Source organism: Corapipo altera, unplaced genomic scaffold (genome assembly GCF_003945725.1).
Source record: "Corapipo altera isolate COAL_440 unplaced genomic scaffold, ASM394572v1 23, whole genome shotgun sequence".
Classification (NCBI taxonomy): Eukaryota; Metazoa; Chordata; class Aves; order Passeriformes; family Pipridae; genus Corapipo; species Corapipo altera.
In genome coordinates this window covers 18,568,961-18,584,850 of record NW_020884878.1, presented here as the reverse complement: position 1 = coordinate 18,584,850, position 15,890 = coordinate 18,568,961, and the positions used below count along the sequence as shown (strand labels likewise).

Sequence of the window (15,890 nt, the reverse complement as noted above, 5' to 3'; positions counted from 1 at the left end):
TTATCCTGTTCTTTCTTCCTTATCCTGTTCTTTCTTCCTTATCCTGTTCTTTTTTCCTTAACCTGTTCTTTTTTCCTAGTCACTTAGTTCTTACAATGAGCCAATCTAAGTGCTTACCTAAGAAATATATTGGAGTGTCTAATTGCACGTCACAGCACTGAGTGAAAGTCATTTCCCAAGGCAAGGGTATGACTGCCGGGCATCCCAGTAGAGGTCATGTGGACTATGCAGATGTGCAGACTTCGTCAGCTTCCTAGGCAGTCCCTATGAAACAAATAGAAGAAAAGGCTGGAGAACATCTTCTTATGCCATCTGTCCTGGCACTCTGAATTTGCTGCTTGCTTCTCTTTAGCAGTCTCAGTCTGTTTCTCTGAGGGCAATGTGCTGTGTTGAATCTATTCCCTGATGCTGAATTGGCATATGGAACAGCGTTTTTCTCTTTAGCAGAAAGGCCATTGTAGTCTCTGCCTGGCTGCATAATAAGTTATACTGTAGCCAGCTAGTCTGCAGGGAGTTGTGTCCTTACTCTTCCTACCATCTTGCTATGGAAGCTCCTCAGGTAGAAAGTTAAATATTGCTGAAAGTTCTACCATTATGCCAGCAATTGTATCTGAAGGACCTGGCGGATGAGTAACCAGGTTGGAGAGAATGAGACAGTGGCTTTGTACCTTCTGAGGGTGCTAATGGTCTTTGGGGTTGTTGAATTATATGCTTCTTTCCTTCTCAGTGCAATAGACTTTTAGAAATGCCCCTCTGAGATTGCTCTTAAACTCCACTGGTTTGCATTGCAGCTGTTTGTTTTGGCTTTTCTTTTTTTCCCCCATAGCACACAATGCCCTCTCAGAAAGTGAAGACAGAAAAAACTGTCAGGCAGACTGTGTCTAAAGTTGGATTGTGTCATCTGCACAGTACACAGTTAGGCTTCAGGGAAAGAGAAGGTGAAAGCATTTATTTTAATAGGCGTAAACAAGTCCTAGAGGAGAGAGGAGGGGTCTCAGTACAGAAGAGCATGTTTAGAAGGATAATTCCCTTCCGACAGTCACAAACAATGTGGAAAAGCTGTTTCAGTGGCTCATAATTTATTTTTTCTTCCTGCTGGTCTGTGCATTTATTCTGTTCCTCTTTGTGTCAGCGTCATGTCAATCTACAGCTTGACTTGAGATGGTGACTGTTGCTCAGAGAGAGAACTATGCAGTGAAACTTTTTTTTAAACTTCTCTGGCTTTAAAATGGGGACAGTTTTTCCTACTTAAGTCAAAAGTTATGTTGGCCAAGATTTAAGACATCTGCAGCCACATAAGTGCAACTGAATCATCCTGCCTAGCTAGCACAAAGATACCTGCAGCCTCTCAGCTTTTGTGTTAACATAGCGTATGCCAGGGGAGGGAGGGGGATACTTGCTGCTTTTTCATCTCCCCTGGCTGTAGAAAGAATGGGGACCCTTCCATGACGCCAGGTCAGAACAGGTCTGCAGACCTCTAAGGTCTTGATATTACTAGCAGCTGTCAACCCCTTTCCTGTGGTAAGACTTGCAGTGCTGGAAACATTGGTGCCACTGCCTCTGTGTCAGTACTAGTGAACTGTTTTTGAGGAAAGCCCTCAGATAGCCTTTTCCCCAAGGCTGCTGACATTGCTTCCATGAAGCTGAGGCATAACATGGAATGGACATTAAGAAATATCTGAGTTTATTGAGTTGGGCTCTGCATTTGAGAGCATGTTGCTACTGGGAGACAGTAGGCAGGAAAGGGTGGGAAAGGCTGGTAAAGTGGGAGTGGTGAGACAGTCTCAAAGCATCAAGGTTTGGAAAGGTGATGGGGCAGTGAGGAGGAGGCAGGGCAGCAAGATCTGCATAAGGAACCATTGTCCTGGAGGCTTACATGGGTGAAGACAAGAAAACCAGGAGTCTGGCATGTAAGCAATAGGCTGCTTACCTACGGAAGACCTGGGTTCTGGTCTGAGGCTTAATAAGGGCTCCTTTTGGAGCCATAGGCAATAAACTTCCCCATTCTGGCCTCTATAAAATAGAGGAGACACTGTGAGGTCTCAAAAATGCTATTCTACAGCACGTTACAAGCAAACTATGGTAACTAGCTAATGAATCAGGTGGGGCTGGACCTTCAGATGTCCTGCTCCCAGCTACTAGTTCTGATTTTCCTCATCTGCATGGGCAAATGGTCACTGCCCTGTTGGAAACAACCGTTGCCTGTTTTATGGGCATTCAAACAGCTGTAATTCTCGGTGAAACTTCACGGAGCAGCTGTGACATATAAAGTGCCTACAGCTTTTGCCAACCCTCGCATATGCAAATTTGGCACACTGTCTTGATTCTTAGAATATTTTGCCTGACTGTGGTGCCAAGTGTTGCTGCCAGCTCTGCATTACTTTCTGCCCAGCTTGGAAGCAGGGGCCCTTCTCAGTCTTGGAAATCATATGCATCACAGAGCTGCTGTGAAGCTTTTGTACTGACAGCATCAACTACCAGAACAGCATCTGTCTATTTTCACAAGGCTGCTGTCCTCTTGGCTGGGTGAGAAGTAGAGGTGCACAAATTGGTCTGTGTTCATGCCCAGCTTTGAAGTGAAGTAGCAAAGGGACTGTGCTGATCTGCCATACTCCCATGTCCTGGCACTGCAGTTTGTGATGTCTCCTAATGAGTGGGGTGATCCAGAGGTGGAGATAAGATGAAGCTGAATTAGGGTCTCTAGAACTGTTTTGCTATGGCAAAGTGTTGCAAAGAGACAGCTTTCAAGGCTAGAGGGCGCCTCCTTGCTGTGAGATCTCCTACTGTTCTCCCCCATCTCTGGCTGCTGGCTCTGCTGGAGTTTCCAGCCTTCTCGAGTAACTCTTGGAAAGCATTGGCTAGATTCCGCCTGCCTGAAGAGCATGTCACTCAACTTACTAGCCTCTCCTGTAACCTTCTGACACGTGGTTTTGGAGCAGGAAGCATTGTCACAGGCACTTGGCTTATTTAGGATCACTTGAATGAGAGTTTTCATCTGTTGTGTGTGCCATAAAACTGGGGATTGACCTTTGCTTAATCATAGGATGGTTTGGGTTGGAAGGGACCTTAACAATCATCTAGTTCTAACCCCGATGCTGTGAACAGGGACACCTTCTACTAGACTGGATTGCTCAGAGCCCCGTCTGTTGTGGCCTTGAACACTTCCAGGGATGGGGCATCCACAACTTCTTTGGGCAATCTGTTCCAGTCCCTCACCACCCTCACAATCAATTGTAATGTTGTCAGAGATGGTGTGTAAAGGAAGTGTGATGTCCCCTTCAGCTGCCAATCCCAGCTGCCAATCTTGTGGCTCCTCACAGTGCTCCATGAGCTGTGCAGTGCAACAGGTATTCAGTGTTTAGTGGAAGACTGGGCTAGGCGCAGGATTGCTGAGTACTTAAGGATCAGGGGAGCTAGAGGACTTCAGGGTTAGGGGAGCTCAGGGGTTTGTCCCCTGTGTCAATGCTCTGCCTGCTAGACTGCACTTCTGTATCATGTATTGTGACTTTCTGCTTTTAGCTGAGGCTGAAAGAGGAAAAGTAGGAAGTGGCAACTTGACACATATCTGTTCTGTGAGGATTTCAGGAACCTATGCCAGACTTTTTAAAACCATGCCTCCTTATGGAGCCCATAGATGTGTGAGCTGCAGTGGTGAAATCTGTGTCCCCCATCCCACCCCCCTACTTCAGGATCACTGAAGCCTTGAAGAGAAACTAGCTGCAAATGTAAATGACTTTCTGAGAAGAAAGTTGTGCTGACTGTTACAGACCTCATCCACCTGGTGAAGGTTTCTCAGTATCACCCAAGGTGAGAGTGTAGCCATTGCAGTACTGCTGATTCAGTGCACATGTGTATGTTCTTGCCTACACTTAGCAAAGCGCTTGGATTTTGTGCCCTTTTGAGAAGGCATTTAACCAAAGAGAGTTGCATGTAAGCTGAAGCAGTGTGTCTGAACGGGGTTTGACCAGTATCACCCCAACAGTTTCATTCTCACCTTGGGTGATACTGAGAAACCTTCACCAGCTGGCCGATGTCTGTAACAGTTAATCTAACTTCCCTTTCAGAAATACAATTACTTTCACGGTTGGTTTTTTTTCAGGCCTCAGTGATATCTTTTAAAATGCAAGATTTTCCCATGCAGACACACACATAGCAGGTGCCTGGGGGTAGTGCTGTCTGTGCTTCACCATCGGCTCTGTTTCTGCTTGCCTTCTGCTGTTTCTTGGCTTGGAGAGAATATTTTTTTACTGGCTGTCAGCAGGGAGAATGCTGTCAGGCTCTTCTCTGGAAGGAAAATGCTCAGGTCAATGACACTGTTGTTAATTGAATCCCAGGTCCTTGTTAAAGGTGTGATGCTGAGGCAGGTGTTTTTCTAGTATTCTGACTTGGCTGGGGGGAAAGGAGAAAACTCCAGTGCTAAAGATGGATCTGGATGTGAGGAAGGGTTGAGACCCCATGAGGGGCTTTCAAGACCTTTCAGTACCAGAAATGTGCACAGCCCTTCCTCTAGCTGCTAAGGTAAGAACCATCCTGAAACTGCAGGGTGCTTCCTCCTGCATGCTGAGGCCTGAATGTCTGCATTTCTTTCAGTATTCTATGTCTAGCCACTCTGGCTAAGTCTCCTGAGACTCTGCAGCCTTGTACTGGATTGATGCTCCCAAAGATTCCTCTCTCTGCTTTTCTACCCTTCCACAACCCAGCAGGAGAGTAGCAGGCTCTGAATGTGTTGCATTTTTATCCCCCTCTTAGGTCTGAATGTAGGTTGTTTCTACGCCCTGTCCACTCTGCTGAACCGCATGGTGATCCACCACTACCCAGTAAGTGTATCCAACCCTCGTGGCCCTCTGATGTTTGCTGTTGTCTAGCACTGGCTGCCAAAGGAGAGTCTGTGAGAAATGCAATGTTACAGCACTTCTGGCTGGCTCTGGCACACGCTGGCTGGCTGGAAAGAGAGCATTGGTTCCTTTTTCTCTTTACACCACCCCATGCAAAAACTAGTGAGCTCTAGCAAAGACAGCTCCTTTGCACCCTGAATGAAAGTGTTTACTTCTGAGAAAATCTTCCAGCAACTGACTCCCCTTGTTCCTGACTACGATTTCTGCTAGGACATCTGTTCCAGGGGGCTGCCCACACTGGTGCTCTGGTGGCAGAAGAGTGGAGTGCTTCAGTACCTGAGCTACTGGAGAGCTTACTGCTGGTGCTGTATGCCAGAGAGCTCCTTTCTGTGCTGCCTTATAGTAGGTCCTAATATTTCCTAGTCAATCTGGCCCAAATCCTAACACCAGAGAGCAAGCTTCATAGGGTTTATGCTAACTCCTCTGAGAGTATCTGTTCATGCTGGCCAGTGCACACCTTTTTCTCTGGGCTGGCTCAGAGAGAAGTGCCAAACTACTTTTCTTACTGGACCAGAATGCACTGGCTCATAGTGGGCCCAAAAGTGTTCTTGCAAAGGGTCCTTCTGGTTATTGTGTTACCAGCAGAAAACATGTAGGGAGGCTAACTTTGATGTCTCTTCCTCTCTGGGTTTTCTACATTTTGCTTTTTGTTGGCTATGACTTAGCTCCTGCATTTGTGTGAGTGTGTGTGTGTCTCATCACAGGGGGAGGAGGTGAATGCTGGCAGGATTGGACTCACCATTATAGTGTCGGGGACGGTTGGGGCTCTGATCTCCGGCATCTGGTTGGACAGAACCAAAACCTACAAGTAAGTCCCTTGTTTGCCTCTGTGTCCCTGGTGACTGTGCTCTTCCCCCAAACTGTACGAGTCTGGGGGCAGAATCTTTGGGAGGATTTGTAGGGAAAAATATGGTTCTTCAAAATGCAGTTAGTCTGAAGTGAAGTTTGGAACTGTGTGTTAGTCTGTATTGGGCCCATACAGTGGCCTTAGGGAAACATAGGGAGAGGGTGAGGTGGCCCAGCAGCTGCTTTGTCAGGGATGAGAGAGTTCTTGGCACAAGTAGAATCAAGATAGTACCAGACCATTTCTCAGCCCTTACAAACCAGCTTCTGTGAATCTTTGTCCAGCTTAATAAAAGGCACATTGAATCCAGTGCCCAGAGGCATTGTGTGAGGGTGCGTTGCTGTATTTAGGGCAGCCATAAGGGTTATTGGGATTGCTGGTGGATTATTCTGGGTTTGCTGCCTGGTGGGTTGGGAAGGCAGGTCTGGCCATCATACCCTGCCATATGCAAAGAGACGGTTAAGTCTTTGCTTGTCCTGCAGCTCCCAGTCCTCAGGCACTCAGATCTCATTGGCAGACCTCTGTAAGATATCCCAGGGGATGTAGAGAGCCTCTCATGTCTTACACTGGTGTCCATGTAATCAGCTTTTTGGTTTCTCTGCTGTCTTTGAGAACTGTGCTATAACCTGTTGTCTGAGCAGGCTGGTGAGACGGGGCTTTACTGGTGATGTGCTGGTGAAGGCAGTTGAAGGCAGTTTTGGAGTTCTTTTCTTTGCAGCAGCTTTTCAGTCTGGGTCAGTCCTACTGCCATTATCCTACCTGGTGTCTTGGTCCAGAAGAGCACATTCTCATTGTAGACAGCTTAGATTAATCTGGCTAGCTGTGGGTTTGCAACTTCTGAAGTGGCTTCTGGCCCAAGCTGTAGACTACAGGGATCAAAAATACATAGAAAATTGGCTTCTCTAATGAGAAAGAATGGTTGGTGAGAACTCCTGGGTCATAGGAAAGAGGACTAGATGACTAACACAAAGACCGGCAGGTTGATTGTTGCTGTTTCTAGATGGTTGTGTGGCACTGAGTTCTCATTTGTCAGTCCTGGGACATAGAAGCACAACTGTTGGAACTGTTAGAACTGCACTAGCTAACCATTCAATGTAACTTGTGTCTCTTTCCAGCCCAGGGCTAGTGGTAAGGTAGCCTCAACTGGGACTGGATGATCTTCCTGATTCTCCGTAAGTGAGGGTAGGTTGCGTCACAGAAGCCTGAAGAGCTTTGTCACTCACCAGGCAGAGCTGGGACTTGAAATCTGGCAGAATGGGTGAGGGGAAAAATCCACAAATCCTGTATTTGTTCCATGTCCCCTGCTTCCATGGAGGGACCACGTAAGTAGGCAGAGCTGGCTGACAGTGCAGAAAAATAGGACTATGCCACCCATGGAATTTATCCTACAGACCCCAGGGACTATCTGGGGATAGATTTAGCCTTAGGTGAGGAAAAACACTACTAAGAATTTGTTCTCCACTGCAGCCCACAAAATGGAATTCCGTGAAACTAGCAATTTTTTTTTCGGAGTGCTACAGAGTCTTTATTTAGCCCCATTTAAAAGTCTATTTAAAAAAACTGTCAAGATGCCAGATGTTCTAGGTAGGTACCCTCCCCCTTCCCTCTGTTGCTGAGATAGTGTCAAGAATGAAGTGGTAAGCACATGAAAATCAGGAAGAAGAGATATCAAGTCCTTTTTTTAGTCAGCTTGGAGAGAGAGGGAAGCAAATGAATGGGATCCAGCTGTGATTGAGGGGAGCAGAGGAAGGTTAATAACAAAAGGAATTGCAGAGCTCTACATGTGTGTTTGATCTTTACTGTACCATCAGCAGTTCCTTGAAAGGGTGAAGCTGTGCTAAGTCAGGCTTTCCCCATCTGCCATGCTTGAGCACCAAATGGCCTTTCATTCTTGCTCTTATTTGTCAGGCAAATCCCTGCAGCAGCCCCTGCACCATTCTTGCTTTTGGAATTAGCAGGCACAAATTTGGTCAATAAAAATAAATACATTAGTTACGTAGTGATGAGTGAGCAGTGCCAGAACTAGGGTTGTTTCTGGTGGTATGGCTTGTTAAGAGCAGCCCACCTCTTCAAAAGAACATGTTTTAGAATCATTGAATAATTTAGGAAAAGACTTAAAGTTTTGACATAAAGTTAAATGGGGCTCCATGTGCATCCTTCAGGTTCCTGGCTCAGAGGAGGGATGGTGTTGTGACACCTGGGGACTACTGGGTGTATTGCTATTTGTAGGGGAGTCTGACTTGAAATGAGGTATTTGGGGACTGAATTAATCATCACTTCTCTTTGGCCATGCTTTGGTTTTAAGTGCAGTGTTTCCATGGCCTCACATCCAGCTGGTTGCAGTCAGCACTCTCTGCTTTCATTGCTGCATCTCTATAAGGCAAGATGTCAGAAATATCCATCTCTCTCCATTGACAAGGCAGAGGACCCCAAGTGGTGTTTTAAACTTAGATCTGTACAGGTCCGAAGTGCATTAAAATGTGAGGGAGGGAGGAAAGACTTAGATAATGGAGAATGGGGCACTTGGATCTCTTCCACTGAAAGGTGAATGATCTCTCTCAGCCCAGCCTGACCAGCAATTTGAGCCTTCTTGTTGTAGCCCTTTCCCAGGTTAGTCCTTATGTAGTGCTTATGTCTTTGCCCTGTCCTGCCATATGTTTTATATAAACAATTTACCAAGGCTGTCCATTTTTGTGACCTTTATACAGGAAGAAAGTGGCATAAAACCAAGTGCTAAAGGATAAGGGGGTGGTGAAAACGAAACCAGCCTTCTCAATTCGTCTCTGCTCCAGCATTTGACACCTCAGTGTCTTCAGCAATGAGAGTCTTCTGGAAGCACAGGGACAAGGCCTTTGTTCAGGGTCTTGCGCAGCCTGGAATGTGCTGTCCTCATGGCAAAGCCTGTGGAGGCCATCTGTCATCTCAGTCTGTACAGCAGAGCATTCTGGAGCTGCACACAACATCCCAGTGAGCAGCTAAAACTGTTGCACGTGGCTGTTACCTCTACCCCCTCCCTCCCTGAGCTTGTTCATTTGTTGCTTCAGATGTTGCTTGACTTGTTTTCGCAGCTGCAGTCAGTCCCCTGTGAGTCTGGTCCTGTCACTTTGGCTTTCCTCGTCCAAGTGACCCTCTGAGACAAGGCTGGGCTGGGCCATGCCCGTTGCATATTCTGAGGCTTCCTCTGGAGCTGACTGAACAGCAGGAGTTGTGTTCTTCATTTCAGTCCTGTTCCCTGCTCATGCTGGCCCTGTCTGGCTTTTTTCCCCCAAGGTCTCTCTTTTCTCACAGTCCCTTGCGTGAGCTCTTTAATTTGCCTCTTCAGAAGGGTAGGGAATGTGACTGGGAGGGCAGATGAGTGTCAGGGCCAGTTAGGTTCATCTAAGTGACAAGCATGTTGGCTCCTTCACAGATCTTCCTCTGACTGCCACAGAGACTTGGCACCAGTGCCTTTGGAGCAATGCTTCCACATGGGTGCACAGGGCTTCATTCCCAAACCCCAGAGCACAGAGCTGGATTAACCCCAGCTTTCCTAAGGTGATGTAGCAGGATGCCTAACTTCCTAACTTGTACACACTGCACTAGGCAGCCTGGTAAGTAGGCTGTCAGTTTTCCAGACAGTAATAATGAGTCCCTATGAAGCCATCATGAGAACAGGTTGCTGAAAACACCAGAATGCAGTGCCAATGTCCTCTGTGAATCTGCTTCTCCTTTGTACTTTTCTCTCTCCCATAAGATTTATGGCTATGATAAGAGGCTTATTAAGCTAAACTGGCATTCTTCTCATGTCCTAGTGCCCCCAGAGCCACAGAGCATTCTTGTCTTCTAGTGACAAAGGCCGCTTCCTGAGAAACACCCTGCCTCACTGTCTTTCCCCAGTGATTTCTTTGTTTCCCTGTTCACCAGTGTCTGCCAGTATTTCAGTTAAACCCTCTTAAAATTTTTGGGTCTTGCTTGGACTGTTGAGTACTAAATCTCCTTTTTTGTCATCAGTGGTATGCTCGGGGGAGCAAGGTCTTGCTAAAGTCTGGTCCAGCAGAAGTCTGCTTGTGTGTTTAAGGCTGTTTCCTGCAGCGGGAGATGCATCCAGGGCTGTCTGTTCATCTCCTGTGGGCGGCTGTCCTGAGCAGGCAGCGCTCAGGCGAGTGGCCTCAGGGCACTTCAATGTCTGTGATTCCCACAGCACTCAAGGCTGTGGTCTTGTTTTTTCACAAGGGTCTGTTGATACATTTTATCTTTCTGCAGCCTAATGATTCAGGAAGGTCAGTGAGGAAAACTCTAGTCCCCTAGATCCAGCTAAATGTACACTAGATGAGGTACCCATGGCAAGATCAGTTTGCTGTGTTGTGCCCCCCCCTGTTTACTTCTGCAGTTTCAGTGGAGAACACTTTCAAGAGCTGTCTGCTTCTGTGAGCCTGCCTGCTCTAGTTCTCAGTGGTGCACTGCATGTTCTGGGAACTTCTTTCTTGCACCTTGACTAATGACATAGCATCAATATGAAACAAAGTCCCAACCACATCTGGTCACTATCTTGTTCATCACCTTTGCTTGGAGATGACGGGCAAAATGCAACTCTTGGCAACTGTCATGATACAGAATCAGATACAAGTCACATGGAATACTTGAATCATAAGCTTAGGAAACTGAGTGAGATGCTGTGTGACTATCCTAAGACCTGTGCACTGAGCCAAAAATGGGCTGTGGGGAGAAAAAAAACCCACCAAAACCCCAGCTGAGTGTCGCTGCTGGCAGCAACTAAACTTCTTAGGGCCACGGCCACCTCTTGGAGGCCTGCACTGTATTTTAGCACTGCTGTGTATTTTACTACTGCTGTGTAGTTTGGAGACTCCTGTTTATGGAAGGAGCACCCAGTTCAAGCTTGGTCTGTGTAGCCCAAGCACAGAGCTCTAATTCTAGCTTTGAGGTCTTTTCCCAATCATCTCTTTTCTCCATGGCTGCTTTTTAAGGCTTGGGAGACATAAGAACTCACGAGAGATATCTGAGGACCCTGTATTGAGCAGAAAAAGGCTTTTACTTTTATCTCTTTGACTTTCTGGAACTGCTCTCTAATTGCTCAGTCAATCTTTTAGCTCTTCTTCTGCAGCCTCCAGGCTGTGTGCCAACCATGTAGCAGCTCTCTGCAGTGAATTATAACAGAAGTAAGCCATCCCTTTATTTCGCCTTCACAGATGGCTTTTTTCCTCTGAAAACATTGGAAAGAACGTATTTCGGAGGTTAAGGGATTTAACTACTCCTTTGATACACAACAACATTACTTGTCACAGCAAAACGTTTAGCCTTTCAATACATTAAATGTGTCTGGTGAACCTTTGTAAGTATGGATCGATAGCTGAAGCCTGAAATTAGCTTCTAAGGCCTGTATTTGGATAAGAATTGACATATGAGTATGACCACACTGACTGCAGTCATTGCAGCAGTGAGGGAGGACAGAACCTTAGCTAGAACAGTCTGGATTTATCTGTAGTAATTCAGTGTACTGGAAAAATTTTATTACCCATTATAATACTGGCTGCCCACTTGGGGTTGGATTTTTTGCAGTGGTCATTTGCATTAAAAAGGAAAAGTGAAAATAGTCTGAGTTTTAGTTTCTTCAGTAGAATTCTAGGAACTGGTATCAAACACATTCTTTGATGGATTAAGACTAAAGTTTGGTTGAAAGTAAACAAGCAGCTCATGGTTATACCTTTAACTTCTTCCTAAAAGACAATGGTGAAAAGGTTTTATTAACTCTGATATCTGTTCAACTATCAAAATCCTGGTGGAATTTGAGTCAGGTAAAGGATACTCCTTTCCCTCCTTTCCCTCCTAAAAACTATGTACTATGAAGAGTTACTAGCTGCCTCTTGTACTAAAAAGAGCCTTGGTCTTTTTGATGTGGGAAGGCTTTCCTTGTTGTTTAGTCAGGGATGACAATTGCTAAACGTTTTGGATCTTCTAAAGCTGGCCTGGACTGCTGCATGTGTCTCACAGTACTGAGTCCACTGATGATCCTCACGTGGCCTGGCTGCAGGTTTGGCTGTTCCCAGGATCTGCCTGGCATGCTTCCTGAGCACAAGGTCTCTTTGTCTCCTCTGCACAGAGACAAGAGCTGCTCAGCTGCAGTTGGCTGTGGAACTAGCACTATCCCGTGGCTTGAGGATGAGGCTGTGAGGGCAACCTGGCTTGCACATCACCTCTCCAAATACAGCAGGCAGTTTAAACAACAGAAGGGAGCAGCAATGAAGCTGTTTTGGACAGCACTGAAAAATATATGGCCATAAGACTGTAGCAGTGTTGACATCTCTTTCTTTTGCTTTTCCTGCTTGAGAGGGCTCCATCTCCTTGGCTCCTGTGTGTTCAACTGGTGTCCAAGAAAGATTAGTGGTTGTTTTATTTGGCTTTTGTTCTCCCCGTCAAGTGGCATGTACAGGACATGACAAAGCACCTGTCAGCCCATGGTAGGATTTTCCTTCTACTGCCCTGCTGTGTGCACAGGTCCTTTCATGCTCTCTGTCAGTCCAGTTCCTCTGTCTCTGGTAGGAGTGGCGAGAGAGCTGTACAACTTTTTTTAAATTTTTTTTTTTAACCATGTGCTACAAGCTATACCAAGATCTGTGGGCAAAAAGGAGGACTGGATTAAATAAAAACCTGACTGCTTTTTCTTGCAGACAGACAACCCTAGTCGTCTATATCATGTCTCTAGTGGGAATGATAATCTACACCTTCACTCTGAGCCTAGGCCATCTCTGGGTGGTCTTTGTGACTGCTGGCACGCTGGGGTAAGTTCATGTGCAGGCTGCTTTCCTCGACATGCTAGGGGATGAGCAGGGAGGCCAAGCTGATGGTGCAGGAGGGACTGGGGAGAGACATAGCGTGTGCATGGCTCCTGCATGGTTTAAGGAAAAAATTATCTGCTTTTCCCATCTCTCACTTGTATGTGTTTCATTAGAGTCAGGGACGTTATTGTGACCCTGCTCAGCTGCATCTGCCTTAATTGTTCCAGGCAATCAAGTGGAAACATTTGGAAAGCCAGGGATACCGCAGCCCAATAGGTGACCAATGGACAAGAATGAAAAGCATGTCTGCCTAAGTGGCTGTTTGACTGTGCTGGGGGTGATGTGCCTTAGAGCTATGGGCCATAGTCTGCCTCTTCAGTCTTCCTTCTGACGGTTGCTGAGTCTTCCTTTCTGTGTGCTTCTTTACAGTTTTTTCATGACAGGATACCTTCCCCTGGGCTTTGAGTTTGCTGCAGAGTTGACATACCCAGAATCAGAAGGAACATCATCAGGGCTCCTTAATGTCTCAGCACAGGTAAGTGTGCTGTTTTCCCTTTGGTTGCCTCTTTTTAGGCAAAGATTAAATTGTAGTTCCAAGCCTTGACTTCTATTTCTTATCCATTATTAGTGTCATGTACTGTAGATCTAAGCACCTTGAGACCTGGCTTTTTGATTTATGTTCCCCATAGCATTTCTCTAGTGGAAAACAGAAACATTCTGTTTCTATTTAAGAAAATCCATCAGGATGCCAGTCGCCCTTGCCTTTTCCAACATTGCTTCTAACAGCCTAGGACCTGGCTCTTCTCCAGTGAGAGATGGGATTCCAACCTTAAGGGTCATTTGTCATCCCATCAGCTGCAAGGATGTGCCTCTGGATGTGTTTATAACTGAACTTTAGCCTCACTAGGGCAACTGTTTGGCTGGCCTGTGTGCTCTGACACTTTGGTAAAGCTGGGAAGCTGTTTGGGCTGCTTTATAATAGGGGTACAGCTGGACACTGGCTTTGTTTGTTTGTAGATTTTTGGTATTGCTTTCACCATTGGCCAAGGGCAAATCATGGATCACTTTGGAACGAAGGCAGGAAACCTCTTTCTTTGTTCCTTCCTGTTCCTGGGGACCGTTATGACAGGTAATTAAAATTTTTAGTGTTCTTCTGCTCTGACTTTTCCCCTTGAGCTTGGCATATGAGTTGAAGGGCTTTTGTGTGCTGTGGTGTCTGCAGGTAAGGCCAGAACCCACACAGCAGTCCTGTAGCAATGCTGTTGTTCTTCTTTAAGCATCTGATCTGTGTTAAAAAGAAGATCCAAGGCTTCTTGCTATGGCTGCTGGTTGGGTTTCAAGGTTGCACCTCCTGCATGCTGCAATAAGGAATCTGTATCCTGCTTGTTTCAGAAGTGCTCTCAGCCTCATCCAGGAGAATGGTTTCCCTTGCTCACCATAACATAAGGGAAGAGGCTTCTGCTACTCCTTTGAATCCTGGGGAAATTGATTTGGTCTCTGCATGGTGACTTAACTGCCTTCATATCTCTCTTCCTCCCTCTGTTCCAGCATTCATTAAGGCTGATCTTCGAAGACAACAGGCCAATTTGGAAAATGAACACACAGTGAGTAAACCCCCCTTCAACCCCTGCTGTGTCCCTGTTACTAGCTCAGGTCAACACGCAACCTCTCTCCTTTCTAGCAAAGGGTCTGGCTTGTGGGGAAGCTCCTTGTTGGCATTTTGAGACAGGTGGATGTAATTCCAGCACATCCAGCTGCTGAGGCCTGTGTTTGCTCACTGTTAATGTCACGCAGAATCTATAGGCTCTGGTCCTCTGGGAGTCTGCAGGGCTTCACACATTTTTGTATTGGCTAGAGCCAGATGTAGGGCAGTGCTGTGCTCACTTCTCTCCCCTGAAAATGTGTTGAGCCCTTCAGTGCTTTGCCCTTTTTTAGAGCTGATTAACTATTATTCTAGGCCCCTAGGGTTATTCTTGTTCCTTGCCATCAGCTGCCAAGTGGGGTTCAGTATATGTGACTGGAGGAAGCTGGGCTACAAAGCCCAAATGAGGGCTTGAGCAGCCTGGCTCCTTCCACTTTGCAGAGTGCTGAGGACAAGGCTACTAGTTCATATCTGCTCACCAGAACTCGGGGTATGATGTCCCTGTGACATGCTGTGCAATAAATGCAGCTGTTTGCATGTGGGAGGGGGCCTCTAGTGAACTAATTGCACACATACTTTTAGAAGCTCTTTCTGCAGGGAAAGGGAGGGGACTGGTTGAGGCAATTTTCCTTATTCCTCCGGGCTCCTCTTCTGCGACGTTATCAGAGAGATCCACTCAATGTTCAGGAAGCCGTCAGTGACCATGACTAGCAAAGTGTGTAAATCTCAGTTCTCTGCCGGCTGGAGTCAGCTCTATTCAGAAGACAGTGCTGCCCTCGTCCAGAGAATCTAACCAGTCCAGTCTGGAGAAAGACCAGAAGGTCCAAGAAGCAGGTCTTCTCTGACCAGCTGATCAGGAAGGTGGATTTTCAATTACAAAATACATGCTTTTTGATTTGTATTTTGGTTTTGTTTTTACTGAACTATCTGAGCACAAATGCAGAGGGTAGGGTAAGGGAGTTCATGCTACCTTGAGTAGTTCTTGTACCTATAATTCTAGACTAGTTGGATGAAAAAAGGCTGTACAACTTATCCAATTTGGATATAGGAGTCCCCCCCCCCACTGTAATAACTTAAACATTATTTCTTCTTATTTTTCTGCTCTGAGGCTTACAACTTTGGTTGATTTTAGCAGTGGTGAGCATCATGGTCTACAGGACCAAGCTAGAAGACAACTGCTCTCCCAGAATCCTGGTGTGAATGCAGCTAACTGGAACACACTTAGCTAAGTTGAGCTGGAGTAAAGACCAGTCTGTTTTGATACACACCCAATTGCTTGTATCCTTCCATTAACTGTTCTGAAATCAAAGGCAGAAGATGAATTGTAAGGCCAAACCATCCTCTGCAAGCCCTAAGGCAGCAGGGCTGTAATGAGAGGTGCTGGTGGCATGGTGAATTAATTCATAACATGTATGTGGAAGGCCCAGGAAAGGACCCAAGGTCATTTAGCAGTGAAGGTGATGCCTACTAGTACTAAGGTCCTTTCTATTTGTCAGACATTTCTCTCACCAGACAAATTGTACGTTTTTGCTTAAGCCATTTTTAGTATAAATCTTTTCAGTCTAAATACTATTGTAAGAGCTTGCTGCTGGAGGGGGGAGAGCATTGAGACCAGAGCAAAGGTGGCACAGGTGTCATTTTTGTAATCCTAAAAGCCTCCAGAACTGAGAGTAGAAAGAACCAGAGGGATGTGTGTGAGGTAACAGGTCTCAGACAGTCAAAACTCCTTCCCCTGA

General features: G+C 46.2%; 1 protein-coding gene across 1 annotated transcript in view; it reads left to right on the top strand.

Annotated features, from left to right (window-relative positions):
- FLVCR2 (feline leukemia virus subgroup C cellular receptor family member 2) overlaps positions 1–15,052 on the top strand; it is a 29,315-nt gene extending 14,263 nt beyond the window's left edge. The window contains 8 exon segments of the mRNA XM_027637671.1: positions 4,750–4,817; positions 5,600–5,703; positions 12,405–12,515; positions 12,942–13,047; positions 13,530–13,641; positions 14,061–14,116; positions 14,752–14,767; positions 14,770–15,052. Of these exon segments, the coding sequence (XP_027493472.1) occupies positions 4,750–4,817; positions 5,600–5,703; positions 12,405–12,515; positions 12,942–13,047; positions 13,530–13,641; positions 14,061–14,116; positions 14,752–14,767; positions 14,770–14,855 (659 nt within the window). The 3' untranslated portion in view covers positions 14,856–15,052.
- The last annotated feature ends 838 nt before the right edge of the window (positions 15,053–15,890 follow it).